Source organism: Microplitis demolitor, chromosome 7 (genome assembly GCF_026212275.2).
Source record: "Microplitis demolitor isolate Queensland-Clemson2020A chromosome 7, iyMicDemo2.1a, whole genome shotgun sequence".
NCBI classification, from domain to species: Eukaryota; Metazoa; Arthropoda; class Insecta; order Hymenoptera; family Braconidae; genus Microplitis; species Microplitis demolitor.
The window spans coordinates 6,068,678-6,082,349 of record NC_068551.1 but is presented as its reverse complement, the minus strand read 5'-3'; the positions used below and the strand labels follow the sequence as shown (position 1 = coordinate 6,082,349).

The 13,672-nt window shown below is 25.0% G+C and overlaps 1 protein-coding gene across 1 annotated transcript in view; it reads left to right on the top strand.

The window, feature by feature from the left end:
- LOC103576100 (voltage-dependent calcium channel type A subunit alpha-1) overlaps window positions 1-13,672 on the top strand; it is a 165,049-nt gene that overhangs the window by 145,184 nt on the left and 6,193 nt on the right. Inside the window, exon 25 of the mRNA XM_053740947.1 lies at window positions 808-914. Within this exon, the coding sequence (XP_053596922.1) occupies window positions 808-914 (107 nt within the window). The remainder of the gene's footprint in view (window positions 1-807; window positions 915-13,672) is intronic.

The window sequence follows — 13,672 nt, the reverse complement described above, 5'->3', positions numbered from 1 at the left end:
TGTCATGTACCATTACTCGATCAACACATGGCCCTATAGTCGCTCAAAGACAATATCAATTAAACTATCATAAGTTTATTGATTTGGACAAATAATTTATAAATTATATTACTTTATTCTTTCGTAATATTAAATTTCATGAATTTTAAAAATATATTTAGCAAGATATAGTTATAACAATTCTTAAAAAATTTGACACAACCTAAATTTAATCTAACGAATGAACGTTAAAGTAAAAAATGCCCAGCTGAGCGCGATTTTGAAAACAGTCACTTAATTTAAATTTATAATCTATTATAAAATAATTTGATCCATGATATTTTAATATATTTCACAAGATTCACAAATAATTATTTATCAATAATAATTTTTTTAGTTGAAATTTTTTTTTATAAAAATTATAAAAAATGCATTAAACAGTTAAAGTGAGCGGCTAATTGTACTGAGCGGATATAGGGACTTTTTCCTTATAGCTAAAAATTTTTTTTTCCAATTTTCAGTCTTAAAATAAGTCTACATTATGATTAGCAATTAAAAAACAAGTTCTACGCCCTTGTGGGTTTAAACTTAGTAACTAAAATAAAAAAAAAAAATACAAAAATATGTATTCATTTAGAATTAGTGACGCGATATCTATTGATATATATTTTTTTTTTATTTTAAAAATTTTCCAATTACCTTTCTCTTTAACCAATACAATTTCTTCTCCCGCAATAACAATAATAAAAATAATAAATAATTATAATAGTATAGTTAATTGTATTTTATAAAAGTCAATGATAATAATAACTTATTTTTTTTTTATAGAATTATCGAAAGGTAAACTAACTGTTGGTAAAATCTATGCTGGCCTGTTGATCCTCGAGAACTGGAAGACAACGAGGTTTGGTCAAATAGAACCAGCAGGCGGCCAGGTGAGTAATAAAAACAACCTTTTAACTAACTGATTATCGTAATTATAAAAAATTAATTACCTAATGTATAAAAAAAACGTGACAATAATTAACCGTAACTGTTAAAATGTGTGAGTGTATTTTTTTATTCGTGTAACTCCATTTTATTTCTTGCCTTTACTTCAATCTAAAAAAAAAAAACAGAATTAAGAAATAAAGTGGAATAATCTTATCAGTCATTAAATATAAATAGTAAATATATATATAATGACTAGTGAGATCGTGTGATTGTCGTTAGCTTATTCGTGGTAGAAATTGATCGTTAATATTCTTATTAATAAAAAGAATAATTTAAAATTGCAACCCAAGTCTCTCCAGTAGCTTGTTAGTACCCATTATAAAAAGTATTCACTTCACTTTGAATATTTATAATCAACAAGATTAATTATATTTTATTTTTGTTGAATTATTCATTGTGAATTGAAGCCTCTGTTTTATATCCTTATCCTCAATATTATATATTTATGTGCTAAGTAGTGCCTCAAATAATTCGATTATAGGTCAGTATTCGATTTAACAAACGATTTAAATTTAACTATAGTTAGTTTATTCATATTTTTTATCAATTATAAGAGTTAGTTTTAGAAGGGGAAAATATTATTTTAATTATGTACCCTAATTAAGAAATTTAATTTGAAATGATTTGAAAAATCTAAATTATTTTATACTGTATGATATCATAAAATTATAATTTGAAGTAATTCAAAATAATTGCAACATTACTTTCTAATTCAATTTAATTTGAAATGATTCGAAAGTTTAATCCAATGAAAAAAGATTTTATGTAACTGTATACAGTTCTAACCTCTAGGTGATGCATAATTATATAAAATTTTTATATAATTATATACAATCGTATATAATTCTATATAAAAAATAATAATAAAATTATATACAAATGTATATATTTGTATAGAATTGGATACAATGATATATAATCTATACGAATACAGTATGTCATTATATAAGAATTATATACAAATTATATACAAAATATACACAATTATATACGATTGTATAAATTGTATGCAATTAGATATAATTATGTACGATTGTTTACAATTGGGTCGAGCCATTTTTTCTATCCAATTTTATACGATTGTATAAAATCTTTTTTCATCGAGAAATCATTTCAAATAATTTCAAATTATAAAATAACATTTCGTTATTTTTTAATTCAATATGATTCAAAATGATTCTTACTAAAATTTATGCTCGAAAGCTAAATAATTCAGACAATTTTGAATGATTCAAAATGAGTAAGAGCTACGTACCCTCAAATTATTACAAATTAGATTTCTTAATCAGAGTAATTATTAATATTTAAATTAGTTAAATATTTTTTTTGTGGAAAAATTTTTACTCGTGATAATTTAAAATAACAATCAATATTTTTTTTAGTAAAAATAATTTTTATCATGAGTGAAAATTCTATTACACGAGTTATTTAATTAAAATATTTATATAAATAATATGATCAATTAAAAAACTACAATTAATAAATAATTATAATACAGTACAACCTGGTTATAAGTTACTGTCAAAGACTATAAAAGAAAAATTTATTGGAAACGCATTTTCCCTACTATTTTTTACTGTACAATCACTTGGTTTTCTTCATATGTGTCCGGTGTGTATTCGTGCTCGCAATCTTTTTATGAATTATTTTATTTATTTATTTATTTATTAACTTCATTAGTGAAACTGAAGTGTGGGTAACATTTCGAGACGAGCAAAAAAATAAAGGAGAAGAAACTAATAGCCGAGTTATTTAAAACCAGATTGTACTCGGCTGCCCAATTTCAAAACACAGTAACTGAGAAAAATAAAATTTTTGAAATATGTATTGAATTATGTTCACGAGATTGCACTGTAACTAAAAATACTAAAATATCGATTTTTTAAAATTTTTCCCTTACTGTGTTTTGAAATTGAGCAGCTGTACTGTATCAATAATTTTTCGAATGATAATTAAGTAGATTAGGTAATTTTAAGTCAGACAAATTTTATTTGTATAGAACTTTAGTGTTTTATAATTAATTAATTATTTAGACGATTAATTAATTATATGATTTAAAAACAATAGGTATTGTTAAATATTTCGTGTTTTATATAAATTTTAATTGACTTCTGTTAAGTTAAAATAATTATAAATATAAGTCGAGGGTTAGCCAGACATTTTATAGGATTTAGTATTTAAGTAGAATAATCATAATAATGATAATTAAAATAATTAGATAAATAAAAACATACTAATCTATAGAAAATAACAGAGAAAGCCATCACACATCTTTAAATCATCCCCCACTGTATAGTTTTTTCTTTATTCTTTCAGACTGATAACGATAACGATAGTGCCGGGCAAACCACTCCAGCCCAGGCGGTAGTAAATCTTATTTCTCTTTTCTCAAATTTATATTTTTTATTTATTTTTTTATTTTATTATTATTTTAATCTTTTATCTTTTATTTTTAGAGATCCCTAGTTTAGTTTCTCACTATTCAAACAAACGTAGAATTTTTTTTTAGGTTTCATATGAATGCCGGGTCTTTTTCTTCAACTTGTAAGAAAGTGGCTCTATCTCGTGTCCACTTTTAACATGTGCACTTCGAATTTGTGGAAAATTCACATCCTCTTCCAACTTCTGCATTTTTAATTTTTGGAAAAGTAAAATCCTCATGTCAGCTTTCAACTTGTGCACATGTTACCTCTTTTCCACCAGTTAAAAGTGCACAAGTTGGAAGGGGTTGTAAGTGTGTCAATTTTCCACTCATTAAAAGTGCACATGTTGAAAATGGACGCGAAATAGATCCATTTTCTTATAAGTTGAAAGTAATCTGACCTGGCTTCGATATTTTTACTGCACACCTCAATAATTTTTTGCAAACACATTAAATCGTGCCTACAATTTTATGAAAGTACAAAAAATATTTTAATAAAAAAGTACTCAAGTTGATATGCTATTTTCGAATAAGAGAGCTAAAAAGTTGAACTGAAATTTTTTATATACATACGTCATCGAAATGTCATAAGTTTCGTTTTAATCTGAGCTGAAACTGGTTTTCTAGGAATCGTATTCAATCGAAGTTTTCAATCAGGACTTAAACTTAACATAAAATCACAGTAAATATTGTAAATTTCGGCGAAATTACCGGTAAATCATAGTAAAGAACTTTTCGAATACGATATTTTAGATTTTCTACCGTTTTTTTGTTAGGTTAAAGTTCTCTCTAAACATGAATAAGTGAAATAAGTGAATATTCACTAATTCTAAGTGTCAATCGAACCACTTTTTGAAATTAGTCTCACTTATAATACAAATTATAACCACTTATTTTCACTAATTCATGTTTAGAGAGTACGTATGGTAAACGTTTTATGATAAATCACCCGGATCTTACAGTATATCATTAATAAAATTACATTGAACAGTAACATTGCCATAAAATTACCGTAAACTGTATCCGCGAGGAATTTTTTTTTTACTGACCACAAATTGCACACCGAATTTTTTTGAACCTCCTAAGGTGTGCATTTTTTGTCATATTTTTGATTTCTCAACTGTAATTGATTTTTTAGAGTGTTTGAGGTGTGCACTCTTAAACTTTGTTTTATTTAATTTTATTATTTCCAATTAATTTACACAACCACACAACACTTTTCCCTAGAAAATATTACTCTATTAGATCACTCACATTAGATAGTCTTAAAAAAAATACGTCAGTACGTATTTTTTATTAGAAAATTAGATAAATTAATAAATGAATTATTTATTAATTATAATTATAATTATTAATTATAATTAATTATTTATTAATAATAATAGTTTATTAATTTATTAATTACTAGTAACCTTTATCAATATATATTTAGATATATATATAAAAAATTGAGTAGGAATATCTGAGCTTATTAATCTTAATTTTTTTAATTAATTAATTTTTCCAATAGTGTCTTCCTTGTTATAAAATTCCATTTTTAATTTACAATTTTATGAAATTAAAAAAAGTAAATTAATAATTATATTAATGTAATAAATATGAAATCCTTCAACAAGGAAATTATGTTGCGTAAATTAAAAAAATATAAAGAATACTATTAATTAAAAATAAAATTGTAAAGTTAAAATTTAAACATCTGGTATCGATGGAACGTGAGTACAAAGTGCGTAAAGTAAACACTTTTCGCAACAAGTACGTTCGTTCTTCCTTTGCGACCAACGTAAATATAGTGGTGTAAGTAAAAGTAAGAGTTAAACAAAAAAAAAATAACCTACAAAAAGCAGCATCAACCTTTATGACAAGACATTAGTCAAAGTCTCAGTAGCTTTATATTAACCGAGTAATTTATTTAAAAATAGTTTATCAATAGTCTGCCTTTTGCCTCATTAACAAAACCCTTTCTTAATCTAATTATCTCTACTAGCTTTCACTCTATTATTAATTATTAATTACTAATATTTTTTTTTTATTCTTAAACCTTTTCAATAAAATTTAAATAGCGAACTGTCTAGAAGGTTTTAGATTTAATTTAGATTATTTTTATTGTAAATATTTATTAATTTTTTTTTTTAGTACATCGAAAAATATTTTGATGTTTCATTGAAAAATTTTGTTTGTAAAAATCAAAAATATTTTTCGTGTAAATTCATTAGATTTTAAACCCTTGTAGTACTGTAAATAAAAAATCAACTGGACTGAAGCATTTTTATCATTATAATAATGAATCTTCATTTTTATTATAGTGACACATCTGTAAAAATTCAGATTGCATATTTTAGATATAGATTTTAGATGACGCTTATTAATAATCTACCCAACAGCCTAAAATCTAAATAAACTACAAAAAACTCAACACACGAATTCTTTAATCTCAACACAATCACGTCAGTAATTAGGACCAATTTTCAAAAATCACACGAATGTACACGATATGATTTGAATATATATACTTATCGATTTATAATCAAATCGAATTATATATATATATTAATAAATCACAGTACTCTGATATTTAATCACAAATCACATGTTTTATCTATCGGCATGTTTGTAATTATAACAATAGATTAATATTTAGTTATAATTGTCTTATATGTAGGGAAGGTATTAATTAAAAAAAAAATGTTCTTTTTTAATTGTATCAATTGTTTATAGAGGTTTTAAAAAATATGTCCTTTTGATAAGGATTAAAAAACAATACAACTGATAATTTTGAAATTAATGTCAGTGAGTATAACTGAACACATTTTTAGGGTCAGTTTTTTAAAACAGGTTTAAATTATTGTTGCTGGTATATCTATATGTCATTAATGAGTTGGTATCGCATCTTGCAATTTGAAGTTGACAATTTGAACTTTGGTGAGTTTGAACTTTTATGAATAAAACAACCTATTAATATTCTTATAAATATTAATGACGATGATGATGAAAAACTCATAAATAAATTAATGTTTATTGGTAAATGAATAATTATATAAAAAAAAAATTATTTTTGATGAAAGAAATAATAAATTATTCGGAATTAAAATTTACCAAAGTTCAAATCGCCAAAGTTCAAATTTCCAAGTTCACAGTGTAAAAGTTAAAATTTTCGAAGTTCATTAGGTATGAAACCATTCCAAAAGGATACATTTTTATACGCCCTTTTGGTTTTAGGTAACTCTCTAAAATTAAAAGGGCGTATAATTTTTTTTCAATGCTAATCATATTGTAAACTTATTATAAAGCTGAAAATTAGAAAAAAAAATTTGAAAGCCAAAAAAGCGTATCAGTCAAAATATATGCCCATTTGGCTTTCAAAAATTTTTTTTTTCAATTTTTAGCTAACGCAAGATAGGGTAGAAATACCCTTTTTGGCCAGTTTTGAACATTTAAAAAATTAAAATAAAATTATTTGTAAAAGACACAATGTGATTAATTTTCTAAAAATGCTTAAAGATACTTTTATCCCACTATTAAAATAGTAATTTTACTCTACACTTTTTCATAAATTTAAATTAAGTATCAAATGTCCAAAAATGGAGCAGTAGCCTCTACTTTACTAGCAATATTAATTAAAACCCAGATAAAAATGAACCCGGTTTAAAAAATTGGCCCTTAATATTTTAAATATTTTTCTTCAATAGATACAATTAAAAAAAAAATCTGTATATTAATAAAAAACAATCGATACCTTCCCTTAGATGTGTATGTAACCAAATAGGGCTAGTTTTATTTTGAAAAATAAAGAATGAACGCCGGCTGTTTGTGACCGTTAGTATCGGCTTGTTTATATTAATTATAATCGTATGTTATTGTACGTGCTAAGCTAAATTTAAATTTTTAATCAAAGGGTAATACATAAGTAAATAACAAACTTATTGTCAATTATCAATACATATCTTTTTTTTTTTTAATTTTATTAGTAAATTTTTTTTATTAATAATTGACAAATTGTTATAATGCATGTTAAATAATTGCATCCGTGCAACTGTTTATATTATTACATGTATACTCATTAATATATAAATATTTATATACATACATATATATATAAATATATATATATATATATATATATATATATATATATATATATATATATATATTTATAACATTAAATACGTATCACAATAACGTCCACGAGTCAATGTCACTTAAAATAATTACAAACTTATTACTTATTTCTACTAAATTTAAAATAATTCAACAAAACATATACAGGCTTTATAATTACATTTATTAACAAGTTATGAGATAATTTATTATGAAGTCTGTTTTAATTACTTTACCAAGCACTTTATACTTCATACTATTATTTTTTTAAATAAATACTTTTTTTTTATCGGATCTACAAGTTTAATATTTATTAAATTACCCTATCGAAAAAATCCATGTGAATTTGCATGGGAACCCATAGGAATCTATGTAGAAAAGAAGGGATTTATGTAAGAATCTATAGGAATTATTCTAGGAGTATTTGGATTTATATAAGAATCCATGTAAAAAATCAAGTGTTAGATTCCCATATGGGGAATTCATATAGGAAACTGTGGGTATCTAGATTCCCATATAAGAACTTGACATAAAAAATTGTATTTATGGATTTCCTTATCGAAAATTCACATGGGAATCTGGGTTTCTATATAAGTAATTTCTATGGAAACCATGGGTATGTAAATTCATATGGGAAATCTACATAGGAAACTCTGGGTACCTAGATTCCTATATAGTAACGATATAAAAATTAATATTTATAGATTTCTTTATGGGAAATTCATACAGGAATCTGAGTTTCTATGTAAATAGTTCCTATCTGGTTTTTTACGTCTATCATCTATTGATGTGTGATAAATAAGAATAGATCAATATTCTTATAGGAATCCTTATGGGAATCCATCCAAAAACACCATCTGGGTACACAGGAATTTAGGCTGTATTCCCAAATGGATTTTTTTAATAGGGTATTTAAATATTTATAATTAATTAATTTAAAAAATTTGTAAATCCAATGATAAATTATTTTCAAAAAATTTTTATAAATTTTAATACTTTGCACTAATTATAATTATCACGACACAAGCATGAATTTTTTTCTTATTAAAAAAAAAAGTCACAAATTTATAACTTCTATTTTTATCACAACTTTTACTATTTTTTATTAAATTTTTAAATAATTAATAAACAATTTTTTTTTTAAATTTAAAAAAGTCATAGTGCATTAAAAGTTAAGGAAAGTCTACGTCGGAAAAGGTAAAAAGCCTGTATGTGCCTCATATATTCATTGTGGACTTGGCAGTGATGCGTTGACTAAAAAAAAAAAAAAAATAATAATTGATAAAAAAAAAAGTAATAAATAAAAGTATACCGAGTCTGACACGGATTTCACAAATTACTAAACAGCATTCAACTTTCTTCAACTGCCTGATGGACATGGCCGGAGTGAATCATACTGGTGGTAATAACCACCATGGAAGCCGACTAAACAGTCTAGAGCCGCCAATACAAAATGGCAAGTCGCAGGATCACAAGGACTCATTACACGACGATGATGTTGATGATGTTGATGATGGTGATGAGGAAGGAGTTTATGGGGCTCTTCTAGGTCCAGCCCAGAAACGTCGACAACGTAGCATCAGGTCTGTTCAAGTTCATTTACTGTAACCCTCAACGGTCAGCAAATTTTTAACTCCAAGTCTGTATTGGAAAAATGGGTTTAAGAATTTTTATTATGATGTCGACCAAATTTGAAACCGGAAGTTAAGTTGCCAGTTAATATTATTAATGAATTAAATAATTTCTAGAGACTCACAATAATAATTATAGTGCAGTATAGTAATTTTTTGACGACTCAACTTCCTGTTTTAAATTTGGACGACACAATAATTAAAATTCGTACATTTTTCGTCTCCATTTTTCTCAGTGGATATTAGGGTATACCAAAAGAACTGACAATGGTTTTTTTTAAATGTTCATGAAATTCTATCAGAGGATATCAAAATAGAGGTCCTGTTAAAATTTGAGCCGTTAATATTGATATGTAGAAGTCGCGAATCAAATTTTTCTGTTTTCCATTTAAATAGCATGAGAAAAATTTTTTTAAAACTGGAATTTTATACCTTGTCGTGAAACTCGTGTACAGGAAAAGTCAATACATATTCTTACAGGAAATTAAACACGCTTCAAAAAAAGTCTCTTATAATTTTTCGATAAATTAAGTCTTTCAAAAGCTATTGAAGGTTAAAGTTGAACTTACTGAAAATTTTCAGATTTTTTTACTTTTATGGCATAATTATTATTCTTTAGAAAAAAAATAGGTATTTATTTTCGAAAATATTTAATTTGAAGTACATGATAAACAAAAAATGACGATTGATTTTAACCTATGACAATTAATGCAGTTTCTAAGTACTTCATTAATGAAATGATTTTTTTATTAATAATGATAAAGAACACACTTAGAAACTGCATTAGTTGTCATGAGTTAAAATTAATCTTCATTTTTTATTTATCATGTACTCCAAATTAAATATTTTCGAAAATAAATACCTATTTTTTTTTTAAAGAATAATAATTATGCCATAAAAGTAAAAAAATCTGAAAATTTTCAGTAAGTTCAACTTTAACCTTCAATAGCTTTTGAAAGACTTAATTTATCGAAAAATTATAAGAGACTTTTTTTGAAGCGTGTTCAATTTCCTGTAAGAATATATATTGACTTTTCCTATACACGAGTTTCAAGACAAGGAATAAAATTCCAGTTTTAAAAAAATTTTTCTTATGTTATTTAAATGGAAAACAGAAAATTTTGATTCGCGACCTCTAAATATCAATATTAACGGCTCAAATTTTGACATCCTCTGACAGAATTTCATTAGCATTTAAAAAAAAAACATTGTCGGTTTTTTTGGTACACCCTAGTATATATAAATAATTCTTCGAATTTTAAAATTTGAATATCTCAATAGCTATTCATTTTTAAAAAAAAATATAAGATACATTTTCTGTTGAGAATTTCAAGCGCTACTAAAAAGGTTTCTTGCAGTTTTTCAAATAACTCAATAATTACAGAGATATTTACAAAAAAACTATTTAGACTTTTTTAAAATGTATTTTTTGGAAAGTATAATTTTTTTAATCGACTTTGTGTCTAAGTAAATTTATTTCTTAAGACTTTACCACAAAATTTAGTAAAAAATTTTACAAATTATTAAAGCTGTATCTTTTTTTACATAAGAAGTCATTTTTTCTGTTTTTGTCAGAACTCGAAAATTAAATTTGTTAAAAATTTTGATAGCTGGTTAAAGACAATGGAGTCCTATAGATAACTATGACTTATGATTTGCGCCGGAAGTGTGACCGCTGAGGGTTAAACAAAAAAGAAATAGTTTGTTTAAATAAATAATAAAAACTGAGGGATATTTACGATATAAGTATAATAATTATGTTACAGAAATAAAAAGGTGAACTGGAAGATGTCTCATCAGTACGATAAACTAGGGAGCAGCGGAGAGAGTAGCCAGGGAGTGGGTGGGTCTGGGGTTGTAGTTAACGGCAAGGAACGCGGCCCCGAGCTAGAGCCATTGCTGGCAGAGTCCTCCCAGGGCCATCATCACCACCACCACCACCACCACCACCACCACTTTCACCACCGCAACCACTATGACCGCCATCACCACCATCATGATCATCATGATAACTACCGATATAACTACGATACCGACAATGATTATAAATACTATCATCACAATTATCATCATCATGACAACTACCATCACCACCACCGACAACCCTCGTACTATCAACACCAGAACACCTACGCACCTCGCTCCTCAATCCGTAACCTCAAGGTGTCGGCTCGGTCCATTTTAAATTCAACAAAAATTTTATTTTGTTTTATTCATTTTTTCTTTTAAGGCCACTTACTTTTTTTTTTAAATACAAAATTAGTCAGTTTAGTTCCTTATTTTTTAATTAATTTTTTTTTTTATTTGATTAATTAAGAGAACAGTTACTTTTTAAACATTTTTTTTTTACGCTAAAAATCTATACGATATTGGAATTAATTTTTTTTATTTCAGATATTTTGTAATTTAAAAGTAATTGCACAAAAAAACAAATTTAAGTTTCAAAATTTTATACCGCTGTTTTTTATTATCGATTTTAAAACAAAAATCAAAAAAGTTTTATCTTTACTTGAAACTAATTTTCAAATTTTCACATAATTTTTTGAAATTTTTTACTTAAAAATGTCAATTATTCCTTCTTTATTTAAAGTATCAAAATCAAATTTTAATTCTGATTTTTTTAAATTTCCAAATACAGACAAAATTTTAATTTAGAAATTAATGGATTTATTAAAAAAAACCGAACTTGTAATTTAAAATGTAACGGTTCTTTTAATTAATTAATTTATTAAATTAAAAAAAAATCAATTCTCAAATCATTTATTTTCATCAATGGCCATTTTAATTAATAATTAACTTCTTTTTATTACAATAATTAAAAACAAGAAGCAGAAAGTCTCAATGTCATTTTTTATTTCTGATCACTTTTTTATACAATTTATCCTCTTAGAATTCAATTACTCTGTTACAAACTGTTTTTTTTATTATTATTTACATAGAGTGTAGATTAGACCGATTAAAGAAAATCAACTATTGTTTATCTCTCAAGGATACACTTTCAAAAGTTTCAGAAGAGTAAAAAAAAACGCCTGTTAAAATTGGAGCTCTTAATATCGACATTTAGAACATGATTGCAATTTTCCATTTCCCATTTAAATATCATGTGAAAATTTTTTTTTAAACTTTAAATGTTATAACTCATCAACGAATACGTATATCAAAAAAATCAATTCATGTTTTTGTTGAGAATTGAATGCTCTACAAAAAAAGTATCTTATCATTTTTTGAAAAATTCAATTTTACAGAAGTGATTCGATATCAAAGTCAAATTTGTAGAAATTTTACTATTATCCGACTTTTCTGGTGAAACTATCAGACTTATTACAAAATCTCATAGGACCTTTTTTGTAGACCATTTCATTTCCAACAAATTACTTCTTACAAACTTTTCAAAATTCCTGAATGCTCTTTAGTTATTCGCATTTAAAATCAATCGGTTTCAAAAACCGTATTATGGCTGATTTTAAATCTAATGCAAATAATTAAAGAGCATTCAAGAATTTTGAAAAAATCCTCAGACATAATTTGTTGAGAATGAAACGGTCTAAAAAAAAAGTCCTATGACATTTTGTGATAAGTCTGATAGTTTCACCAGAAAAGTCGTAAAATAGTAAAATTTCTACAAATTTGACTTTGATATCGAATAACTGCTGTAATATTGAATTTTTCAAAAAATGATAAGATATTTTTTTGTAGAACATTCAATTCTCAACAAAAACATGTATTGATTTTTTTGATATACGTATTCGTTGATGAGTTATAAAACTTAAAGTTAAAAAAAAAAATGTTTTCTCATGTTATTTAAATGGGAAATAGAAAATTGCAACCAAGAAGTTTTTAATGCTGATATTAAGAGCTCCAATTTTAACAACTTTTTTTTTACCCTTCTGAAACTTTTGAAAGTGTGTCCTTGAAAATTAAATAATCGGTTTTTTAAAATCAGTCTAGTGTAGATAGATAACTGTCTTTAGATCAGGAATTTTTTACACTTGATAGACTAGAAAAAAAAATCCCGTAGATAAGTCGTTACACGATAAAAGTTTTCCCAACACACTTAACGCAGATCTAGAAAAATGTTTTTTAAAAAAGGGGATTAGTTATAACAATTAGTTAATTAACGTGTTAGTAAAGTCTCACCCGTCCCTAGCTGCTTTCATCCTCGTGATTTATTTATAATAAAAATAATTGTTTTAAAAATAATAATAATAAGTTAAAGAACGTGGACATAATTCACGTTCTAAAGTTTTCAAATTATAATAATTTAATTATTTTTGTGGTAAGTAATTATAGATATTAAATTAGGTAATCGATAGTCATAAATCATTGAATTAGTTTTTTTATTAATTTATTATTTATAATAATAAATAATACAATTTTAATAAAAAGCATATTTTTTTTTTTTTTTTTCATAAAATTAACACTAAATGCATGTGCATGGTTATTAAGTACGACGCATGTTTAATAATTAAACTGCAATAGCATTTAAATAATTTTTTTATTCATCACTTTTTACTTAAACTTTTTTATTTTATTTTTTTTTTTTTCTTAAATT